Source organism: Pseudorasbora parva, chromosome 23, assembly GCF_024679245.1.
Source record: "Pseudorasbora parva isolate DD20220531a chromosome 23, ASM2467924v1, whole genome shotgun sequence".
NCBI classification, from domain to species: Eukaryota; Metazoa; Chordata; class Actinopteri; order Cypriniformes; family Gobionidae; genus Pseudorasbora; species Pseudorasbora parva.
In genome coordinates, this window is record NC_090194.1 from 121012 (window position 1) to 141503 (window position 20492).

Here is a 20492-nt window from a genome sequence, read left to right on the forward strand (position 1 = left end):
AAAGCACAGAAGAAATGTCTTCAGGTGTGGTTGTATTTTGATAGTGGCAACTGAGAGTATTACTAGCCCAATCTTTGATTATATTTATGTCACAGCATAACCAACAACACCTGGTTTGGATATATTTCCTCTTGGTTTGTCTCAGACACAATCTAATATTAAAAACTAAAACAAACACTGATCACCATAAAGGTGACCTAAAAAGGTGAATCTTCCCTTCAGTGATTCTACTTGTTAACAGCAGGTGTTCATCAGTAATGGCCATTACTCAATTAATTATCTCTAAATTTAACAATGTTTCTGTGTTACTTTTTAATTATTAATTTTTTTGTTACATTTTTAGTTACTAATTTGCCTGTCCAATTCCAGCAACCTTTCGGCTTGTCTCCTTACCCACAAAAAGTCCATTCAAAAGTCCATTCAAAAGACCATTCAAAAGTGTACGAAGAGTCTCAGGACCAGGACCAAACGAAAGGGCAGAGTCAAGCGCAAGTGACTTTGTGCTTAGATATTGATCTATAACAGACACTGGATATCACTTTTGATCAATCGCTCAGCTGTTTGAATGATTGAATGATTGCTTGTTTCTGGGATTCCTCATCCTTTTCTTGTTTTCTAAAATAAGATCGTATAATTTGTGATGTCTTCTCTCTCATTGTCACTATGTCATGAAGGCCTTCCCCTTCAGTGAAATGTACTTTTTCCTGGTACTGTTCTTGCAATTATTCTATTTCATAATGTCATGCGTGAAACGGTGGGCGGAGCTAAACAGATAGTGTTGAATTAGGCGTTGATATTCTTCTGCAGAGGCGGTCCTTGCCTCCCTTTGACATCATAGATCCCTACTTTGAAAAACCTGTCGTTTGCTGGGCCTAGTGACAATAAAAGCTTTTATTAGATTAAAGAGGAAGTTTTTAGTTCTGAAACTTACAGGATATTCATATAGTATAGTATGATGAGCTCTTATGTGTCAAAAGCTCAAGGAAAATTAGATTTCTCAGTTCATGACACCTTTAAAGTAGTCAAGGATGAATTTTGTTTGTAGAAAATGGTATATACTGTGCTGCCAAAAACCTTTCAATGAGGCATGCAATATCAAATATCAGTGTCCTCTTCTACCATCTTCGGAAAATTGTGAATGTAGTTTTGTTGGGTTTAGTATAATGCCACCTTTATACTCAAAAACATCAATAGATGATGCATTACATATATGTTTTACCTTATTCAAATTGAAATGAGTGACCATTTTATAGGGTTCACACTCAGGCCTCTGTTCGAGCTAATTCAGAGTTGTTTATGATCAAAGTTATACAATTCCAATGTAAGTTACTTTTGGGTGCAATAACTTTTATATTGAATGTCAAGTCTGTGTTTTAGCAAAAAAAAAGGGTATGTGTCCAAAAACACGTACTGAGTAGGAGTTACATGACATAGGCTAAATCGTTTACATCTCTGGTTCACCCAAAACAAAGATAAAACCTTACAGTAATCTCACAAAATCATGTATTCCATAAGTATATGTAATCATGTCAGTGCAATTTAGACAAGTCCATTGAATTCATAGACCCAGAAAACATGGGGTTAGACACCAAGATTACTTGCCTAGGTCAAATAATGAAGAAGATGGGATATTTTAAAGGCTTCTTGCCCATCTTGGACACCCTCTTGAAAATTACACCTTTCTAATGGTCAAACTTTGGTAAACTTGTATGTATAACTAGTATGTTATTAAGGACACCTAATACTACAAAAATAGCTGAGAAACATTTTGTAAGAATTTTTTTTAGGGTTAGGTGTTTTTTTCATATATTCAGCCGCCTAATAAAGTTTGGACCATGTTCTTCTGCTAGAACCGCCACTTGAACAGGAAGTTACCCATCACATTTACACTGCTGTTCAAAAGAAAAATATTTCTTAACCTCATTTATTTGGTAAGAAATACAGTAAAATCTATACTTTTATAAACTATTACAATTTAAAATAACTGATTACTATTTTATTATATATAGTAATGTGTGATTTATTCCTGTGATCAAAGCTGAGTTTATCATCATTCCTCTTCAGAGTCACATGACCCTTCATTAATCATTCTCATATGAGGATCTGATGATCAACACACACTCTTTATAAGATTATAAGTGATTAACACAGTTTTTGGAAACCGATTCTCTGATGAACAGAAAGTTCAAAATAATAGCATTTATTTTAAATAGAAATCTTTAGTAACACTATACATGTCATAAAATCACTCCACAACTTGTATATCTTTTAGCTTTTGTTATACTCATAAGTGTCAAATTAATTATTTATGAAAAGCTATGAAAATACAAAAATTAAAATCCAAATGACAACATACATGAACTGACTCACAGATACATAAAATAATATGTCATTGAACTATAACAATATAAATTAATTTCCTTCACAATCCGCCGATTCTTACCCAGACCATCGGATGTGTTATTGTTGGATTTATGTTGTTCATTCATGAATCGCATTGATTAAAGTGCTTCATTTGAAGATATAGTTATCACAATACTATACTTAAAACATTTGAAATACAGTGTCTCGTTAGACCATACACGCACTCACACACACACACTCATAGCGGCTGTGGTCAGTGTGACCTTTGACCCCGGTACTGGTCATTGATCTCATTCAGAACCACATCAGATCCTGGCATTGGCTCTTCAGCGGCACTAATGATCCTGTCGTCTGTCGGGTTGCCTGCGATTACAGACCAAAAGATCAACTTTTACACTTCTCTCACAATAAAACCTATTCAGTCTGATCTGACCACTGTATAAATATTGATCCATATTAAGATTTGTTAACTCTTTACATGTAAACATTTAAAATATAGTAATAGCAGGATCTGTTAAATAATTGAAATCAAGCTAAAAACAGGAAGTGGAAGAGGTTAGTGCTCCCAAAGGTCAGACAGCATCCCCTGCTGTTTCTAACAGGAACTACAGGTAATAAACGAGTGGCATCCCCTGCTGTTTCTAACAGGAACTACAGGTAATAAACGAGTGGCATCCCCTGCTGTTTCTAACAGGAACTACAGGTAATAAACGAGTGGCATCCCCTGCTGTTTCTAACAGGAACTACAGGTAATAAACGAGTGGCATCCCCTGCTGTTTCTAACAGGAACTACAGGTAATAAACGAGTGCAGAAAGATCATTAACACTCACATATGCCCAAGGGCACGTCCGAGGCCAGACTGTCATGCTTCAGGAAAGATAGCCTAGAGTTATTGGAGTTGGATGAGTGGAATGAAGTTTTTCCCTTGGTGGCTTTGTTTATTTTCTGAGTTGCTGTGCGGCTCCATTCTGTGGCGTAAAGAGAAAAGTGCGGCGATCAGAGAAAGATTTCACATAAAGGCAGACCTGACCTGAGTAAGGCTTCGCTCGCACCTGAATTTTCAGACAGTCTCAGTCGGCCGCAGCACAGGTATGTCCTCCACTGCCGTCTCACACTCTCCTTCATCGCACAGTGGAAAACAAAGATGAAGAATCCTGAAGGGAAGGGCACATTCCATCAGAAACACGCTAACAATACACCTGACACGTGCGTCACCTCATTACGTGAGTGTGTGTGTGTGTGTGTGAGTGTGTGTGTGTGAGTGTGTGTGTGTGTGTGTGTGTGTGTGTGTGTGTGTGTGTGTGTGTGTGTGTGTGTGTGTGTGTGTGTGTGTGTGTGTGTGTGTGTGTGTGTGTGTGTGTGTGTGTGTGTGTGTGTGTGTGTGTGTGTGTGTGTGTGTGTGTGTGTGGTTAGACAAGAACCCAGAGATGAAGTTATTAAAACTGATTAAATCAATTCATTCATTAAATTTTTTTTTTATAAAAATATAATCTGTAAAATATTGACTTTCTATCAAGGGTATATTTTTTATTTCCGCTATTAATATTAAATGCATGAACCTAAAGGGAAACATTTTTAACTCTTTTTAACTTTAATTAAAATGTATTTGTATTTCGGTTTACATTTTATTCCACAGTGTGTTTGGGGTTATCTTTGACAATCCAAACCTTTTTTCCATCAAAATTTCTAATGAAACGTTTTTGCCTCAGGCCATATTTTAAAATCCAGTGCTGGAAAAGTCACTTCAGAAGTAGAGAAAGTTCATATGTTTAGATATGTTTAGAAAAATGACTTTTAACTGTTCACTCTTTACTTTCGCCGATGAATAGTGCAGAATACCACCAGGGATATATTAAGAAAGTAAATTTAGAATGGTAAAGGCAAATGGAGACCAACCTTGTAAAGTATTAAAGATAGCAAACAGGTACATGAAGGCCAGGTTAACAGGACCCCAGGCGAAGAAGGCGAAGCCCCAGGTGAGGCCCAGCAGAACCGTGAGTCCGGCCACACTGCGCATCTCCTGCCAGCCGCTGCGGTACTGCACATTTTGCGGATTCTGCTTCTTAATGCGGCACAGCTGGATCATCACCACAATAAACATGGTGAAGTTCACCAGGAACACCAGGCAGAAGTACGCCACCACGGCAACATAGAAGGCAATGTCGTTTCTGATCCAGCAGCTGTAGAAAAACACAGAAAATTGTAGGGTTAATTTAACCCTAAGCCTTAGTCTGGAAGAGGTGGGTTAATTTAACACTAACCCTAAGCATTAGTCTGGAAGAGGAGGGTTAATTTAACACTAACACTAACCCTTAGTCTGGAAGAGGAGGGTTAATTTAACACTGACCCTAAGCCCTAGTCTGGAAGAGGTGGGTTAATTTACAACTGACCCTAAGCCTTAGTCTCGAAGAGGAGGGTTAATTTAACACTAACCCTAAGCCTTAGTCTCGAAGAGGAGGGTTAATTTAACATTAACCCTAAGCCTTAGTCTTGAAGAAGTGGGTTAATTTAACACTGACCCTAAGCCTTAGTCTGGAAGAGGTGGGTTAATTTAACACTAACCCTAAGCCTTAGTCTCGAAGAGGAGGGTTAATTTAACACTAACCCTAAGCCTTAGTCTGGAAAAGGAGGGTTAATTTAACACTAACCCTAAGCCCTTGTCTGGAAGAGGTGGGTTAATTTAACCCTAAGCCTTAGTCTGGAAGAGGTGGGTTAATTTAACACTGACCCTAAGCCTTAGTCTCGAAGAGGAGGGTTAATTTAACACTAACCCTAAGCCTTAGTCTTAGTCTGGAAAAGGAGGGTTAATTTAACACTAACCCTAAGCCCTAGTCTGGAAGAGGTGGGTTAATTTAACCCTAAGCCTTAGTCTGGAAGAGGTGGGTTAATTTAACACTGACCCTAAGCCTTAGTCTGGAAGAGGAGGGTTAATTTAACACTAACCCTTAAGCCTTAGTCTCGAAGAGGAGGGTTAATTTAACACTGACCCTAACCCTTAGTCTGGAAGAGGAGGGTTAATTTAACACTAACCCTAAGCCTTAGTCTGGAAAAGGAGGGTTAATTTAACACTAATCCTAAGCCTTAGTCTGGAAGAGGAGGGTTAATTTAACACTAACCCTAAGCCTTAGTCTGGAAAAGGAGGGTTAATTTAACACTAATCCTAAGCCTTAGTCTGGAAGAGGAGGGTTAATTTAACACTAACCACCTAAGCCTTAGTCTGGAAAAGGAGGGTTAATTTAACACTAACCCTAAGCCTTAGTCTGGAAGAGGAGGGTTAATTTAACCCTAACCCTTAGTCTGGAAGAGGAAGGTAAATTTAACACTAACCCTAAGCCTTAGTCTGGAAGAGGAGGGTTAATTTAACACTAACCCTTAGTCTGGAAGAGGAGGGTAAATTTAACACTAACCCTAACCCTTAGTCTGGAAGAGGAGGGTTAATTTAACCCTAACCCTTAGTCTGGAAGAGGAGGGTTAATTTAACACTAACCCTAAGCCTTAGTCTGGAAGAGGAGGGTTAATTTAACACTAACCCTAAGCCTTAGTCTGGAAGAGGAGGGTAAATTTAACACTTACCCTAAGCCTTATTCTGGAAGAGGAGGGTTAATTTAACACTAACCCTAAGCCTTAGTCTGGAAGAGGAGGGTTAATTTAACACTTACCCTAAGCCTTATTCTGGAAGAGGAGGGTTAATTTAACACTAACCCTAAGCCTTAGTCTGGAAGAGGAGGGTTAATTTAACACTTACCCTAAGCCTTATTCTGGAAGAGGAGGGTTAATTTAACCCTAACCCTTAGCCTGGAAAAGGTGGGTTAATTTAACACTAACCCTAAGCCTTAGTCTGGAAGAGGAGGGTTAATTTAACACTAACCCTAAGCCTTAGTCTGGAAGAGGAGGGTAAATTTAACACTTACCCTAAGCCTTATTCTGGAAGAGGAGGGTTAATTTAACACTAACCCTAAGCCTTAGTCTGGAAGAGGAGGGTTAATTTAACACTGACCCTAAGCCTTAGTCTGGAAGAGGAGGGTTAATTTAACACTTACCCTAAGCCTTATTCTGGAAGAGGAAGGTTAATTTAACCCTAACCCTTAGCCTGGAAGAGGAGGGTTAATTTAACACTAACCCTAAGCCTTAGTCTGGAAGAGGAGGGTTAATTTAACACTTACCCTTTACAGTAAGGTCTCCTTTAACATTAGTTCATGTAGTAGCTGACCATGAGCAAAACATCTGTTCCTGTATTTGGTTGTCTTTGTTAGTTAGTTCAGCTATTCATATTTGTTCATAATGCATTAACTTATATTAACAAATATAAGTATAACTTGATTTTAATAATGTATTAGTATATGCTGAAATCAATAAATACTGTAGAAGTGCAGTTCATTATTAACTAATGAAACCTTATTGTGTTAATAGAATAATAAATATATAACTTTTTTAAATATATATTTTATACCAATTTAGTCCTGAGAAATATAGTTGTTACTCACAAATCATCTGTTGTTCCGTCTGCATACCTCCCATACGTCACAAGGCCATAGTTGTCTTTGTTAATGGCTATGACGATTATCACTACGACGAGAGGAATGCCTTTAAAGGAAAGAAAACATTATGTCATAAGCCGTCAGACAGACTAAACAATCTGAACAAAGAAACCATCCCATAATATAAAAACAGACCAGTCACGCACCCCATCCAGCAAATCCGATCTTCACCATAAAGCGTGAGATGTAGGTGTTGAAAACCTTCACGAGGGCCAGGTACATGTGGACCGCCTCCAATGCCATCCAGGTAAAAGACGCCAGAAGGAAATAATGCAGGAAAAAAGCAGTGGAGATGCAAAGACCCACGGCATCTGGGAACAGAGCCAGCCAGGCGTCCAATAGGAAGACCAGGTTGAGCAGAAGCAAGGCCACACACAGCTGAATGAGGATCTTAGACGGGATGTCTTTACGCAGTTTACTGTAGGAGATTCAGCAACAACATGTTATCTTTTAGACACTACTATTCAAAAGTGTCATAATCAATAACTCAGCAAGGATTTATTCTGAAAACAGAATAAAGCTGAATTCTTACTAAAACATTAAAAAAGCTAACTGACCCTAAGCTTGTGAGCGGTAGTCTATACAGCAGTTCTGGTCTTATGTAAAGCATGAAATCAGTAAAGCACAAGTCAGTACGTTAAAGTTAAGGGTTAGGTGAATGTTCAGAGGGATCCTAACCCAAAGGCCAGGTAAGTGAGCAGGGTGGCCGACAGGAAGATAGCCGAGATGCCACAGCCGATGTAAGTGATGTATGTCAGGATGCTGAGATGCCCTGGAGGGATGGAGGTCTTAGAAATGTCCTGTCAGGGTCAGATTTAAACACAGTTATGGCATCGCTAATAAACAGGGATATGTGGAGTGATTGCTGGAGCGGTCACTCACGAGCAGAATGCCGAAGCTGGTCAGATGATTGCAGGCACACTGCGTTTCTTCAGCAGAAGAGCTGAGCATGCGGCATCCAGAGCCACTCCAGCCACCCGAGCCACCTGCAGACCCACAACACACACATTCATACTAAACCAGACCTGGAGGCGATTCTGTAACCAAGGGAACATTAAAACACTACTTATACCATTTGAGCTGAAGTCCCAGAATACACAAGCTGCTGCATAGTTAGCCTGTGGAGAGTAAGACAAGACAACATCATTCGATTGAAGCACAAATGTGTGATCCGCTGTGTCCCAACTCAAAGGCCACATGTGAAGGTCGGACAGAATGTGAAGATCGAGCGGGACGTGAAGTTCAGATGGGACATGAAGGTCATGAAGGTCGGACGGGATGTGAAGGTCAGACGGAACGTGAAGATCGAGCGGGACGTGAAGTTCAGACGGGACATGAAGGTCATGAAGGTGGGACGGGATGAGAAGGTTGGACGGGGCGTGAAGGTCGGATGGGTCATGAAGGTCATAAAGGTCGGACGGGTTGTTACGGTCGGACGGGTCGTGAAGGTCGGGCGGGATAAGAAGGTTGGACGGGGCGTGAAGGTCATAAAGGTCGGATGGGTTGTGAAGGTCGGACGGGGCGTGAAGGTCGGATGGGTCATGAAGGTCGGGCGGGATGTGAAGGTTGGACGGGTGTGAAGGTCATAAAGGTTGGACGGGTTGTGAAGGTCGGACGGGGCGTGAAGGTCGGACGGGTCGTGAAGGTCGAGCGGGATGTGAAGGTTGGACGGGGCGTGAAGGTCGGATGGGTCATGAAGGTCGGGCGGGATGTGAAGGTTGGACGGGGCGTGAAGGTCGGATGGGTCATGAAGGTCGAGCGGGATGTGAAGGTTGGACGGGGCGTGAAGGTCGGATGGGTCATGAAGGTCGGGCGGGATGTGAAGGTTGGACGGGTGTGAAGGTCATAAAGGTTGGACGGGTTGTGAAGGTCGGACGGGGCGTGAAGGTCGGATAGGTCGTGAAGGTCGGACGGGATGAGAAGGTTGGACGGGGCGTGAAGGTCGGATGGGTCATGAAGGTCATAAAGGTCGGACGGGTTGTTACGGTCGGACGGGTCGTGAAGGTCGGGCGGGATGTAAAGGTTGGACGGGGCGTGAAGGTCATAAAGGTCGGACGGGTTGTGAAGGTCGGACGGGGCGTGAAGGTCGGACGGGTCGTGAAGGTTGGGCGGGATGTGAAGGTTGGACGGGCGTGAAGGTCATAAAGGTTGGACGGGTTGTGAAGGTCGGACGGGGCGTGAAGGTCGGACGGGATGTGAAGGTTGGACGGGCGTGATCTGGTGTGCTAATCTGGTGTGCAATTTGTGTGGCTATCACCAGAACATGCTCAATTTAAGACTGAGCATTGGTCTGTGTTATCTATTGCACAAGAGGCGTGATCAACGGGCATAATTCGAATAACTCTGTATGCAATGCATAGTCTTTCAACCAATCAGAGCCCAAGAGGCGGGATCTACGACCCATCGCTTCTTTATCCATCATCGTGTTAAACCCACCAATAGCGCAGCAGGTGGATAAGCCGGTCTGTGATTGGTTCAGTGTAACAGAAGCAGGATAAATGAATGTTCAGGTTTCCAGACTGAGCTGCAGATCCGGCTGAGTTTACCCCGTCTAGCGTGCAATGAACCTTGGGATAGATTCAAAGAAGGATGCAGCCTCTGAACTGGGACGCAGTTATTGTGTTTGTTACTTTATTATTTCATTGTTTCTGAGGCATTACTGTTATTTATGTTTACCGGAATGGGCTCTGTGTTTCGCAGGGTTATCAGCACTTCCTTCTGTAGACCAGAGATGCTCAGGTTAGCCACACTGCTACCCAGAATCCCGCTGTTCAGTTTACGTCCTCCCAGAGATTTGTCCTTTAAAAGAGTTCAGGTGTTGGTCAGATATTGATTCAGCTAAAGTAACGCTTCACATGTAGCACAATAACTACAGCAACACAAGCAGATGTTGTTCTGAGATTTGCTAGCGAGGTAATGTCTTCATGTTCACACTGCACCATTCAGCTATTTGACACATGAGGCAGTCAGTTTAATAGAAAGCATTGCTCTGTCCAGACCTGGAAGAAGGTTGTCTTCTGGAAGAAGTTGAACTGGACTCTGGACACAAGCTTCTGCTGTTCAGCTGTGAGGTTCTGTGTGAGGGAAGCCGGGAGGACGACTGAACCCAGAGGAATGGACTCAGCTCGGACCATAAGGCCTTCCGTCTCTGGCCCAGGGTTACCTCGAACCTGCAACACCAACACAGCATGTCCAAATCAGGTACTTGGAACAAAACATTTTACTCGTCAGCATTTATTGTTGCTTCATTTGTGTAGTGTTGCATTTCTTGCCATGGTAAATATGAAAGTAAGTGAAGCCTAAGCATAATCCACAGGATTAATGATGGAGAGTTCACCTGCAGGTTAGATGATTCTAGTAAGGAGAAGGACGTCTCCTGAAAGTTGTTTCCATCGACTTTCTTCACTGCCAGAGCCAGCGATTGTGAAAGCACGGACTGATTTGTCCCTGATACAACCAGTTTAAGACCCACTGTGTCCACAATCCCGATGACCCTACAGTGACCAGAGGCATGTGTCAGTCTCTTCAGCCAAACAACAAGTCAAGAGTTTATGGCAATTGTGTTTTCTAGGTTGACATTATAACCCTTCACTCAACTCTTGTATTGTTATATCATAATAAATGACATATTTTCTTGTAGAGGGCATCTCTACACACAGACACACACACACACACACACACACAGACGTGCACACACACACACACACACACAGACGCACACACACACACACACACACACACACACACACACACACACACACACACACACACAGACACACACACACACACACACACACACACACACACACACACACACACACACACACACACACACACCCACCTCACCTCTTTGAGAAAGGGCTGATTACAGCCACAGGAACATCGAGGAGGTTGTTAACAATCTTGACGGACGTGTTGGCCACAGCCAGGCTGACATTGGGTCCGGACAGGAGCGACTCCAGCTGGATAATGAGCCGCTCCACCTGAGACGCGTTTAAAGAGGAAGCATTCGCACTGAGACTCAACAGGCCATCGGCGTCTAATGTCCCTGAAGATCCTACGAGGAACAGGAGAGAAAGAGACACTAATCAGACCCTTTATGACTATCTCTTGAATCCTGTCAGATTTGTCATTACAATAATGCGATATAATGTCCTTTTCTTCATGAAGAAATATTTGTTGTTACAACAATTATAATCTATAGAACTATATTTATATAATAAAATATAAATATAATATATATTTATATAATATAATATATATTGTATATTAAATGTCTAAAGATTTATTTTTATATTAATTTATTTTTATGCATCAAATCTGGCTTATGCCAATACAATAATTTCATAATGTAAACAAAAAAAATGAATGCACACGCACACGCACTCACATACACACACACACACACATACACACACACACAGACACACACACACACACAGACACACACAGACACACACACAGCACCTGCGGTTGTTGCATTAGCAGGCGAAGTGGTTCCGTTCCCAGACGTTGGTGCTGCTGTGGCTGTGGAGTTGGTGGAGTTGGTGGAGTTGGTGGAGTTGGTGGAGGTCGTGGAGGTGGTGGAGTTGGTGGAGTTGGTGGAGTTGGTGGAGGTCGTGTTTGGACTCGTGGTGTTTTGGGTTGAGACATAACAGCTGCTGTTCAGGGGAATGACTGTAGTGCCCTCTGAGCTGAGCAATGGTAATACAAAAAAACATTGTTAAAAAAAATGAGCACATACACTTACCTAAAGGATCATTAGGAACATCATACTAATACTGTTTGTCTAATACTAAAACTAATACTAATACCCCTTTCACCTTCAGAACTGCCTTTATTCTACGTGGCATTGATTCAACAAGGTGCTGTGTGTAGGATTACTGGTGTATTTGATGTATTAAACAAATAACATATTTTCATATACTGACATATATGACATTATAGGCAAAGACAAGCACTGCGTATCCCAACTAACCAGTATCCGTCAACGTTTCCTCTGTTAGACTCCATGCAGAGGGCTTCAGAACTGAAGTTTCTGCTCAAAGACGGCTGCCATCGCAGCGTTTGTTGTAAGGGAACCAAGGAAGGGTTATAGCAGATTGCTGAAAATCAGAAAATCAGATATATTCATATATAGATTAGATTTATATAACTATGTTTACAGAAGACACTTACCGACTCTTCTCACATCTGCGTCAAAGACCGAAAAGTTTATCAGTGATAAGATGGAGATTATAGCCTTGCGAATATCACACAAGTCCAGGGCTGTGTCCAGTTTAACTATAATTCTACAAACTCTGGAGAAGAAGGAGCAGTACATTAACCACCTTAAAACTAACTTTAATAAAACATAGGGCTGTAATGAGACTCAACATACTTGTTTTCACAAATCACTTTCGAGTCCTACAGGGATCAAAATTGTAAACGGTTAGGAGATCTGAGCCATTCCAAGACTGAAAACATCTTCCATTACTGATGTAGAGATATCTTACCCGAATGTGACTTATGAACGTTTGTGAAATGTTACAAACAGATCTAAAATGAAGACGAGAAAGAGGAGTAGTAATATATTATTGTGCTGTCTTTTGCTAAAGACATGGGTTCGACACACACACACTCACACACACACACACACACACAATGGTAAAATTAATGCACCATAAATTACTTTATGAAAATATGTGTCCATTTTCATTTGAAAGGAAGAAGATACTTACGACATGTTTCGGCATGAGTCATTCAAAAGGTTTGAGTTATTCAAAAGGTTTGAGTTATTCAAAAGGTTTGAAATCTGTTGACAAATAAAAAAGAAACATGTGGATCAATAATACTATGACAAATCATGATTTAACTCAAGACTCAAATTCAGAATTCAACACTAGACGTGTCACTTACTTGGCCTTCATAGCTTCCCATTACACGATCCAAAGTAATGTCACAGTTATAGTAAAAATCTAAAGCAGGGGAAGAAGTGTAAACTTAACCTTTGACCTTATGACTTATGAGCAGTTACTCTTTGCATGATAAACCGGCCTTACCCGAGCTACTGCAGTTTGAAGAACAATAACACGCTGGCATTGCTTTAGGGAAAAACAAAAGTATTAGTATTTCATGAACATAAATAATCGGAAGTATAATGAAAAAAATAAGGTCTTTAAAAGTTAAATTTCTGGGCGTTGAAATGTAATTGCGGTTTATAAAGAGGATAAAGCCTCACCAGGACAGTTCTCTGCAGTGCCGCTGTCAAACGGGAAGATCATATCTGTTCTGTTTCCACTATGAAAATAATTACAATAAAACAAGAAAGGATATGAAGAAACAGCAGTTATGACCAATTTCAATGTAATGAGAGAATATATAGGCTGTACCCTACTAAAATACGAACAGATCCCATCCTGAGCCTTACCACGAGGTGTTCTGGGATTCTGCTTTACACACGTCCAGCGCGACCGATTGGTTGCATTTGTAGTATTGTCCAGAGGAGATGTGTGTCATGTTATCTGCACACACACCTGCCCAAAAACACATCATCTCACTCAAATACTCACATCTTTACATTATGTGATATTAAAAAGTACAATTTATTTGTAGTACAAAATAGTAAAATAGGGCAAAACCATTTTAAATGTAAGCACTTTTTCCATGTCTACACTAAAACAAGCATACTACACTCCCCTAAAGGATTATTAGGAACAGCTGTTCAGTTTCTCATTAATGCGATTATCTAATCAGCCAATCACATGGCAGTTCTTCAGTGCATTTAGGGGTGTGGTCCTGGTCAAGACAATCTCCTGAACTCCACACTGAATGTCAGAATGGGAAAGAAAGGTGATTTAAGCCGTTTTGAGCGTGGCATGGTTGTTGGTGCCAGACGGGCCGGTCTGAGTATTTCACAATCTGCTCAGTTACTGGGATTTACACACACAACCATTTCTAGGGTTTACAAAGAATGGTGTGAAAAGGGAAGAGCATCCAGTCTGCAGCAGTCCTGTGGGAGAAAATGCCTTGTTGATGCTCGAGGTCAGAGGAGAATGGGCCGACTGATTCAAGCTGATAGAAGAGCAACTTTGACTGAAATAACCACTCGTTACAACCGAGGTATGCAGCAAAGCATTTGTGAAGCCACAACACACACAACCTTGAGGCGGATGGGCTACACCAGCAGAAGACCCCACCGGGTACCACTCATCTCCACTAGAAATAGGAAAAAGAGGCGACAATCTGCACAAGCTCACCAAAAATGGACAGTTGAAGACTGGAGAAATGTTGCCTGGTCTGATGAGTCTCGATTTCTGTTGAGACATTCAGATGGTAGAGTCAGAATTTGGCGTAAACAGAATGAGAACATGGATCCATCATGCCTTGTTCCCACTGTGCAGGCTGGTGGTGGTGGTGTAATGGTGTGGGGGATGTTTTCTTGGCACACTTTAGGCCCTTAGTGCCAATTGGGCATCGTTTAAATGCCACGGCCTACCTGAGCATTGTTTCTGACCATGTCCCTCCCTTTATGACCACCATGTGCCCATCCTCTGATGGCTACTTCCAGCAGGATAAAGCACCATGTCACAAAGCTCCAATCATTTCAAATTGGTTTCTTGAACATGACGATGAGTTGACACTAAAATGGCCGCCACAGTCCCCAGATCTCAAACCAATAGAGCATTGGTTGGGATGTGGTGGAATGGGAGCTTCGTGCCCTGGATGTGCATCCCACAAATCTCCATCAACTACAAGATGCTCTCCTATCAATATGGGCCGACATTTCTAAAGAATGCTTTCAGCAGCTTGTTGATCAATGCCACGGAGAATTAAGGCAGTTCTGAAGGCGAAAGGGTCAAACACAGTATTAGTGTGTGCTCCTAATAATCCGTTAGGTGAGGGTATATCTGGCCATTCTATACATAGCATTTTTATTCTATACAAAACAATAAACAACATTAATACATTAAGAGAAAAACTTGACATCAGATAATAATAATTAAAGAGAAGTGTTATGTGTTACACTGACCCACTCGCTGAACGAGTCCCAGCACATGGAAGCTGGAGTTGGAGTTCATGACGGCGTTCCTGATGCAGCAAACATCGGCCGGAGCGCTGAGCTTCAGGAGAACTCCGCACTGAGCCATGCTGTGGGAAAACACCTGCTTACACCTGCTCAATATATTGCACAGGTAGCTTTGATATCCAACACAAACGCATTTGATACTGACCTTGTAATATTTGTTGGATCACATTTGAGCTCCATGGCCTAATAGTGGGGGAAAAAGTAAATGTAATATGTGCTTATAATATGAGAAGTGATGAAACCGTGTCTGATTCAGCACTTACTTCAAACAGGCTCTGGTTTCCTGGGACTGAACTACAGGGCAGACAGAAAGAGGTTAGCTATATTACGCTAACCTATATTATAAGAGGTTAGCTATATTACGCTAACCTATATTATAAGCAGGGCTTGACATTAACACCCGCCAACCCGCCAATGCGTGTAGATTTCAGCGGGTACGGCAGCCACACCCACTAACCACTTTGGCGGGTTGAATATAATTTCTGCCTACAGCCAAATGCAATGCCAAGACCGTCGTATCACAAAATTGCAATTTTATTACAATTCTTTATCGATCAACTTGCAGTAAGTGAAGGCGGGATAGGCAGAATCGCGTGAATGACACACAACAGAAGCTTGCTCTCTCTCTGTCACACGTGCAATCAGTTCTCCAGTGTTGGGCATAGCGTCGCTACAAGTAGTGACGCTACTAGCTTAACTACATTTTTCGTTTGCACTTTTCCAAGCATTTCTGAAGATCAAGCTCAAATTGGAAAAACAAATGCCAAGTCGCCGATATACTTCATATTCTGTTTCTTTCTTCCTCGCGCAGACGTGCACAGATGCGTGTGAGCCTTCCAAAGGACTCATTTGGCAGTGAGCGCGGAAAGACGGGTTCGGCGCGTGCACTGGATACGCGCACTATCTAGTTGACGTTTGTTTCCGAGCGCTCAGTTCGCTGTTGCATGCGCGTCATCCGCGCGGTGACAAAAGAGAATCGTCTTCAGTGCAAAGTTTTAAAAGAATCTATTGTGTCTGTTGAATAAACACCTCTTATTAAAAGCATAGGGATCCAGCATGGCCACCTCTTGATATGAATGAATGAATGGAGATAGAACGCACACACACACACACACACACACACACACACACACACAAACGTCTGGTTCACTATCTTTGTGGACACTCTCCATAGACCTAATGGTTTTTATACTGTAAAAAAATTATTTTCCACCCCCTCAACACTGCCCCTAAACCTACCCATCACACACACACACACACACACACTGCCCCTAAACCTACCCATCACACGCACACACACACACACACTGCCCCTAAGCCTACCCATCACACGCACACACACACACACACTGCCCCTAAACCTACCCATCACACGCACACACACACACACACTGCCCCTAAACCTACCCATCACACGCACACACACACACACACTGCCCCTAAGCCTACCCATCACACGCACAGACACACACTGCCCCTAAACCTACCCATCACATGCACACACACACACACACTGCCCCTAAACCTACCCATCACAGGAACATTCTGCATTTTTACTCTCTCAAAAAAAACTCATCCAGTATGATTTATGAGCCTCCTGAAAAGTGGGGACCGCTGGCTGGTTCCCACAATGTAGGTTATCTCAGGTTTCACTGTCCTTATGGGGACATTTGGTCCCCAAATGGACTGCATTTATATAGCGCTTTTATCCAAAGCGCTTTACATTTTTGCCTCACATTCACCCATTCATACACCGACGGCGATGTCAGCTATGTTAGGCCCATCCAGCTCGCCGGGAGCAGCTGGGGTTAGGTGTCTTGCTCATGGACACTTCGACACTTGGTCAGGTGGAACCAGGGATTGAACCACCAACCTTCTGGTTTGTAGACAACCTACATGAACCACTGAGCCACTGCCGCCCCACAATGTAATATAAACAAGGGCACGCACGCACGCACGCACGCACGCACGCACACACACACACACACACACTTTTAGTTTTTTGCCATGTTGGTACTGTTTGCAGCAGGTCTTAATTCTTTTGCTACTGTACTCTGAGCTGAGTTGAGTTGTAAATTAACTTACAGTTTCCTGCAAAAGTGCCCAAGTCTAAATTGAGCATAAACATGCAAACACAGGTGTGTATGCATATCATACACATACAGATGAACATATACACACTTTTGACACCTGGTTTTGTTAATATTATGGATCACATGTTTTTGTTGCCAAATTGATTTCGGACAATTTTTGAATAACTGGAAAAGTATGCATGTCTATCTGCTTGAATTATATTGATCACAGAGATAGCATTGATTGGAATGAAGGTGGTTCAATATAAAATGATATAAATAAAAAACAGCTCTGATGTAGTAAACTACTTTTGCCAAGTTGCTGTAGCTTAGCTTGCTACATTTCCTAGCTACCCCCAGCTTCAGTGTAGTGAAGCTTAATTGAATGTAGAGTAACTGGTATCTTAGCTCACTACATTTTCCAAGTAGCTTGCCCAACACTGCTCCTTGTGCCTGAATAATTAAATACACATGCACACGTGTAATTTGCTGTAATTGTCCAGCCCTTGCCCACCTGCACATCCCAGCTGATATACAATGTAGTCTTGATTTGGGTGGTCACTCTGCATGTGAAAGTTTGAAAGGGTTTTAAATCTTCAAAATCAAGTAATTTAAGCATGCCAAAGTCAACTTTAATGATATAAAATGTAATTTCCAAACCGCAAAATTGTGGCCAGTGAAAATGCTGAGTGGCTAGTTACTTTGCAAAACCACTAGCCACGGTGGCTGGTGAGCAAAAAAGTTAATGTCAAGCCCTGATTATAAGAGGTTAGCTATATTACGCTAACCTATATTATAAGAGGTTAGCTATATTATCTGTCGCCTTTGGCTTGGCTTGCTCAGTTGGGGACACTAAAAGTATGATCCAAGTTATTCAACTATATATACAAATTAAATGTATTAATTAGGTAATATTTATATTATTTAATTATATTATTTAATTAACAAATGTAATTCTATAAACTAGCCAAATCAAACTAGCCAAAACAAATTTTGTTGCAGTATTGTCCCGTTTAACACTGAAGCTGCTTTGAAACAATCGGCGTTGTAAAAGCGCTGTATAAATAAAGTTGATTAATTGATTGATTACAGTAAATCTGCCATCTCTCTCTGTCCTTGTGGGAATCGAGGTCATGGAGATCATGGAAAGATCTTTAAACATCCCCGTTAAATGAAGGACTTCAGTTTAATGCATGATGATAAAATACATAGTTAAAGAAAGTAAACCAATTACATAAGCATGCAGTTAGAAGACATTAGCAGGGAGAATGCTTAGGTGTGTGTGCGTGAGGGAACTGTACCTGATGCTGTAGCTGAGTAAAGCACAGGTGTGTGTGCGTTAGGGAACTGTACCTGATGCTGTAGCTGAGTAAAGCACAGGTGTGTGTGCGTTAGGGAACTGTACCTGATGCTGTAGCTGAGTAAAGCACAGGTGTGTGTGCGTGAGGGAACTGTACCTGATGCTGTAGCTGAGTAAAGCACAGGTGTGTGTGCGTTAGGGAACTGTACCTGATGCTGTAGCTGAGTAAAGCACAGGTGTGTGTGCGTGAGGGAACTGTACCTGATGCTGTAGCTGAGTAAAGCACAGGTGTGTGTGCGTGAGGGAACTGTACCTGATGCTGTAGCTGAGTAAAGCACAGGTGTGTGTCCGTGAGGGAACTGTACCTGATGCTGTAGCTGAGTAAAGCACAGGTGTGTGTGCGTGAGGGAACTGTACCTGATGCTGTAGCTGAGTAAAGCACAGGTGTGTGTGCGTGAGGGAACTGTCCCTGATGCTGTAGCTGAGTAAAGCACAGGTGTGTGTCCGTGAGGAAACTGTGCCTGATGCTGTAGCTGAGTAAAGCACAGGTGTGTGTCCGTGAGGGAACTGTGCCTGATGCTGTAGCTGAGTAAAGCACAGGTGTGTGTGCGTGAGGGAACTGTACCTGATGCTGTAGCTGAGTAAAGCACAGGTGTGTGTCCGTGAGGGAACTGTACCTGATGCTGTAGCTGAGTAAAGCACAGGTGTGTGTGCGTGAGGGAACTGTACCTGATGCTGTAGCTGAGTAAAGCACAGGTGTGTGTCCGTGAGGGAACTGTACCTGATGCTGTAGCTGAGTAAAGCACAGGTGTGTGTGCGTGAGGGAACTGTACCTGATGCTATAGCTGAGTAAAGCACAGGTGTGTCCGTGAGGGAACTGTACCTGATGCTGTAGCTGAGTAAAGCACAGGTGTGTGTGCGTGAGGGAACTGTACCTGATGCTGTAGCTGAGTAAAGCACAGGTGTGTGTGCGTGAGGGAACTGTACCTGATGCTATAGCTGAGTAAAGCACAGGTGTGTCCGTGAGGGAACTGTACCTGATGCTGTAGCTGAGTAAAGCACAGGTGTGTGTGCGTGAGGGAACTGTACCTGATGCTGTAGCTGAGTAAAGCACAGGTGTGTGTGCGTGAGGGAACTGTACCTGATGCTGTAGCTGAGTAAAGCACAGGTGTGTCCGTGAGGGAACTGTACCTGATGCTATAGCTGAGTAAAGCACAGGTGTGTGTGCGTGAGGGAACTGTACCTGATGCTATAGCTGAGTAAAGCACAGGTGTGTGTGCGTGAGGGAACTGTACCTGATGCTATAGCTGAGTAAAGCACAGGTGTGTGTGCGTGAGGGAACTGTACCTGATGCTATAGCTGAGTAAAGCACAGGTGTGTGTGCGTGAGGGAACTGTACCTGATGCTGTAGCTGAGTAAAGCACAGGTGTGTGTCCGTGAGGGAACTGTACCTGATGCTGTAGCTGAGTAAAGCACATGTGTGTGTGCGTGAGGGAACTGTACCTGATGCTATAGCTGAGTAAAGCACAGGTGTGTGTGCGTGAGGGAACTGTACCTGATGCTGTAGCTGAGTAAAGCACAGGTGTGTGTGCGTGAGGGAACTGTACCTGATGCTGTAGCTGAGTAAAGCACAGGTGTGTGTGCATGAGGGAACTGTACCTGATGCTGTAGCTGAGTAAAGCACAGGTGTGTGTGCGTGAGGGAACTGTACCTGATGCTGTAGCTGAGTAAAGCACAGGTGTGTGTCCGTGAGGGAACTGTCCCTGATGCTGTAGCTGAGTAAAGCACAGGTGTGTGTCCGTGAGGGAACTGTACCTGATGCTGTAGCTGAGTAAAGCACAGGTGTGTGTGCGTGAGGGAACTGTACCTGATGCTGTAGCTGAGTAAAGCACAGGTGTGTGTGCGTGAGGGAACTGTACCTGATGCTGTAGCTGAGTAAAGCACAGGTGTGTGTGCGTTAGGGAACTGTACCTGATGCTGTAGCTGAGTAAAGCACAGGTGTGTGTGCGTGAGGGAACTGTACCTGATGCTGTAGCTGAGTAAAGCACAGGTGTGTGTGCGTTAGGGAACTGTACCTGATGCTGTAGCTGAGTAAAGCACAGGTGTGTGTGCGTGAGGGAACTGTACCTGATGCTGTAGCTGAGTAAAG

General features: G+C 42.7%; 1 protein-coding gene across 1 annotated transcript in view; it reads right to left on the bottom strand.

The window, feature by feature from the left end:
* Positions 1 to 2104: 2104 nt before the first annotated feature.
* The window catches only part of LOC137062833 (adhesion G-protein coupled receptor G2), a 29844-nt gene continuing 11456 nt past the window's right edge, over positions 2105 to 20492 (bottom strand). The window contains exons 8-33 of the mRNA XM_067433754.1: positions 15235 to 15265; positions 15117 to 15154; positions 14915 to 15033; positions 13313 to 13418; positions 13124 to 13182; positions 12945 to 12986; positions 12802 to 12860; positions 12624 to 12697; positions 12399 to 12441; positions 12284 to 12309; positions 12082 to 12203; positions 11882 to 12008; positions 11371 to 11597; positions 10750 to 10960; positions 10241 to 10397; positions 9903 to 10073; positions 9580 to 9702; positions 7976 to 8021; positions 7786 to 7889; positions 7582 to 7703; positions 7050 to 7321; positions 6850 to 6949; positions 4262 to 4545; positions 3418 to 3519; positions 3196 to 3333; positions 2105 to 2727 (exon numbers count right to left, since the gene is read on the bottom strand). Of these exons, the coding sequence (XP_067289855.1) occupies positions 2618 to 2727; positions 3196 to 3333; positions 3418 to 3519; positions 4262 to 4545; positions 6850 to 6949; positions 7050 to 7321; positions 7582 to 7703; positions 7786 to 7889; positions 7976 to 8021; positions 9580 to 9702; positions 9903 to 10073; positions 10241 to 10397; positions 10750 to 10960; positions 11371 to 11597; positions 11882 to 12008; positions 12082 to 12203; positions 12284 to 12309; positions 12399 to 12441; positions 12624 to 12697; positions 12802 to 12860; positions 12945 to 12986; positions 13124 to 13182; positions 13313 to 13418; positions 14915 to 15033; positions 15117 to 15154; positions 15235 to 15265 (3013 nt within the window). The 3' untranslated portion in view covers positions 2105 to 2617. The remainder of the gene's footprint in view (positions 2728 to 3195; positions 3334 to 3417; positions 3520 to 4261; positions 4546 to 6849; positions 6950 to 7049; positions 7322 to 7581; positions 7704 to 7785; positions 7890 to 7975; positions 8022 to 9579; positions 9703 to 9902; positions 10074 to 10240; positions 10398 to 10749; positions 10961 to 11370; positions 11598 to 11881; positions 12009 to 12081; positions 12204 to 12283; positions 12310 to 12398; positions 12442 to 12623; positions 12698 to 12801; positions 12861 to 12944; positions 12987 to 13123; positions 13183 to 13312; positions 13419 to 14914; positions 15034 to 15116; positions 15155 to 15234; positions 15266 to 20492) is intronic.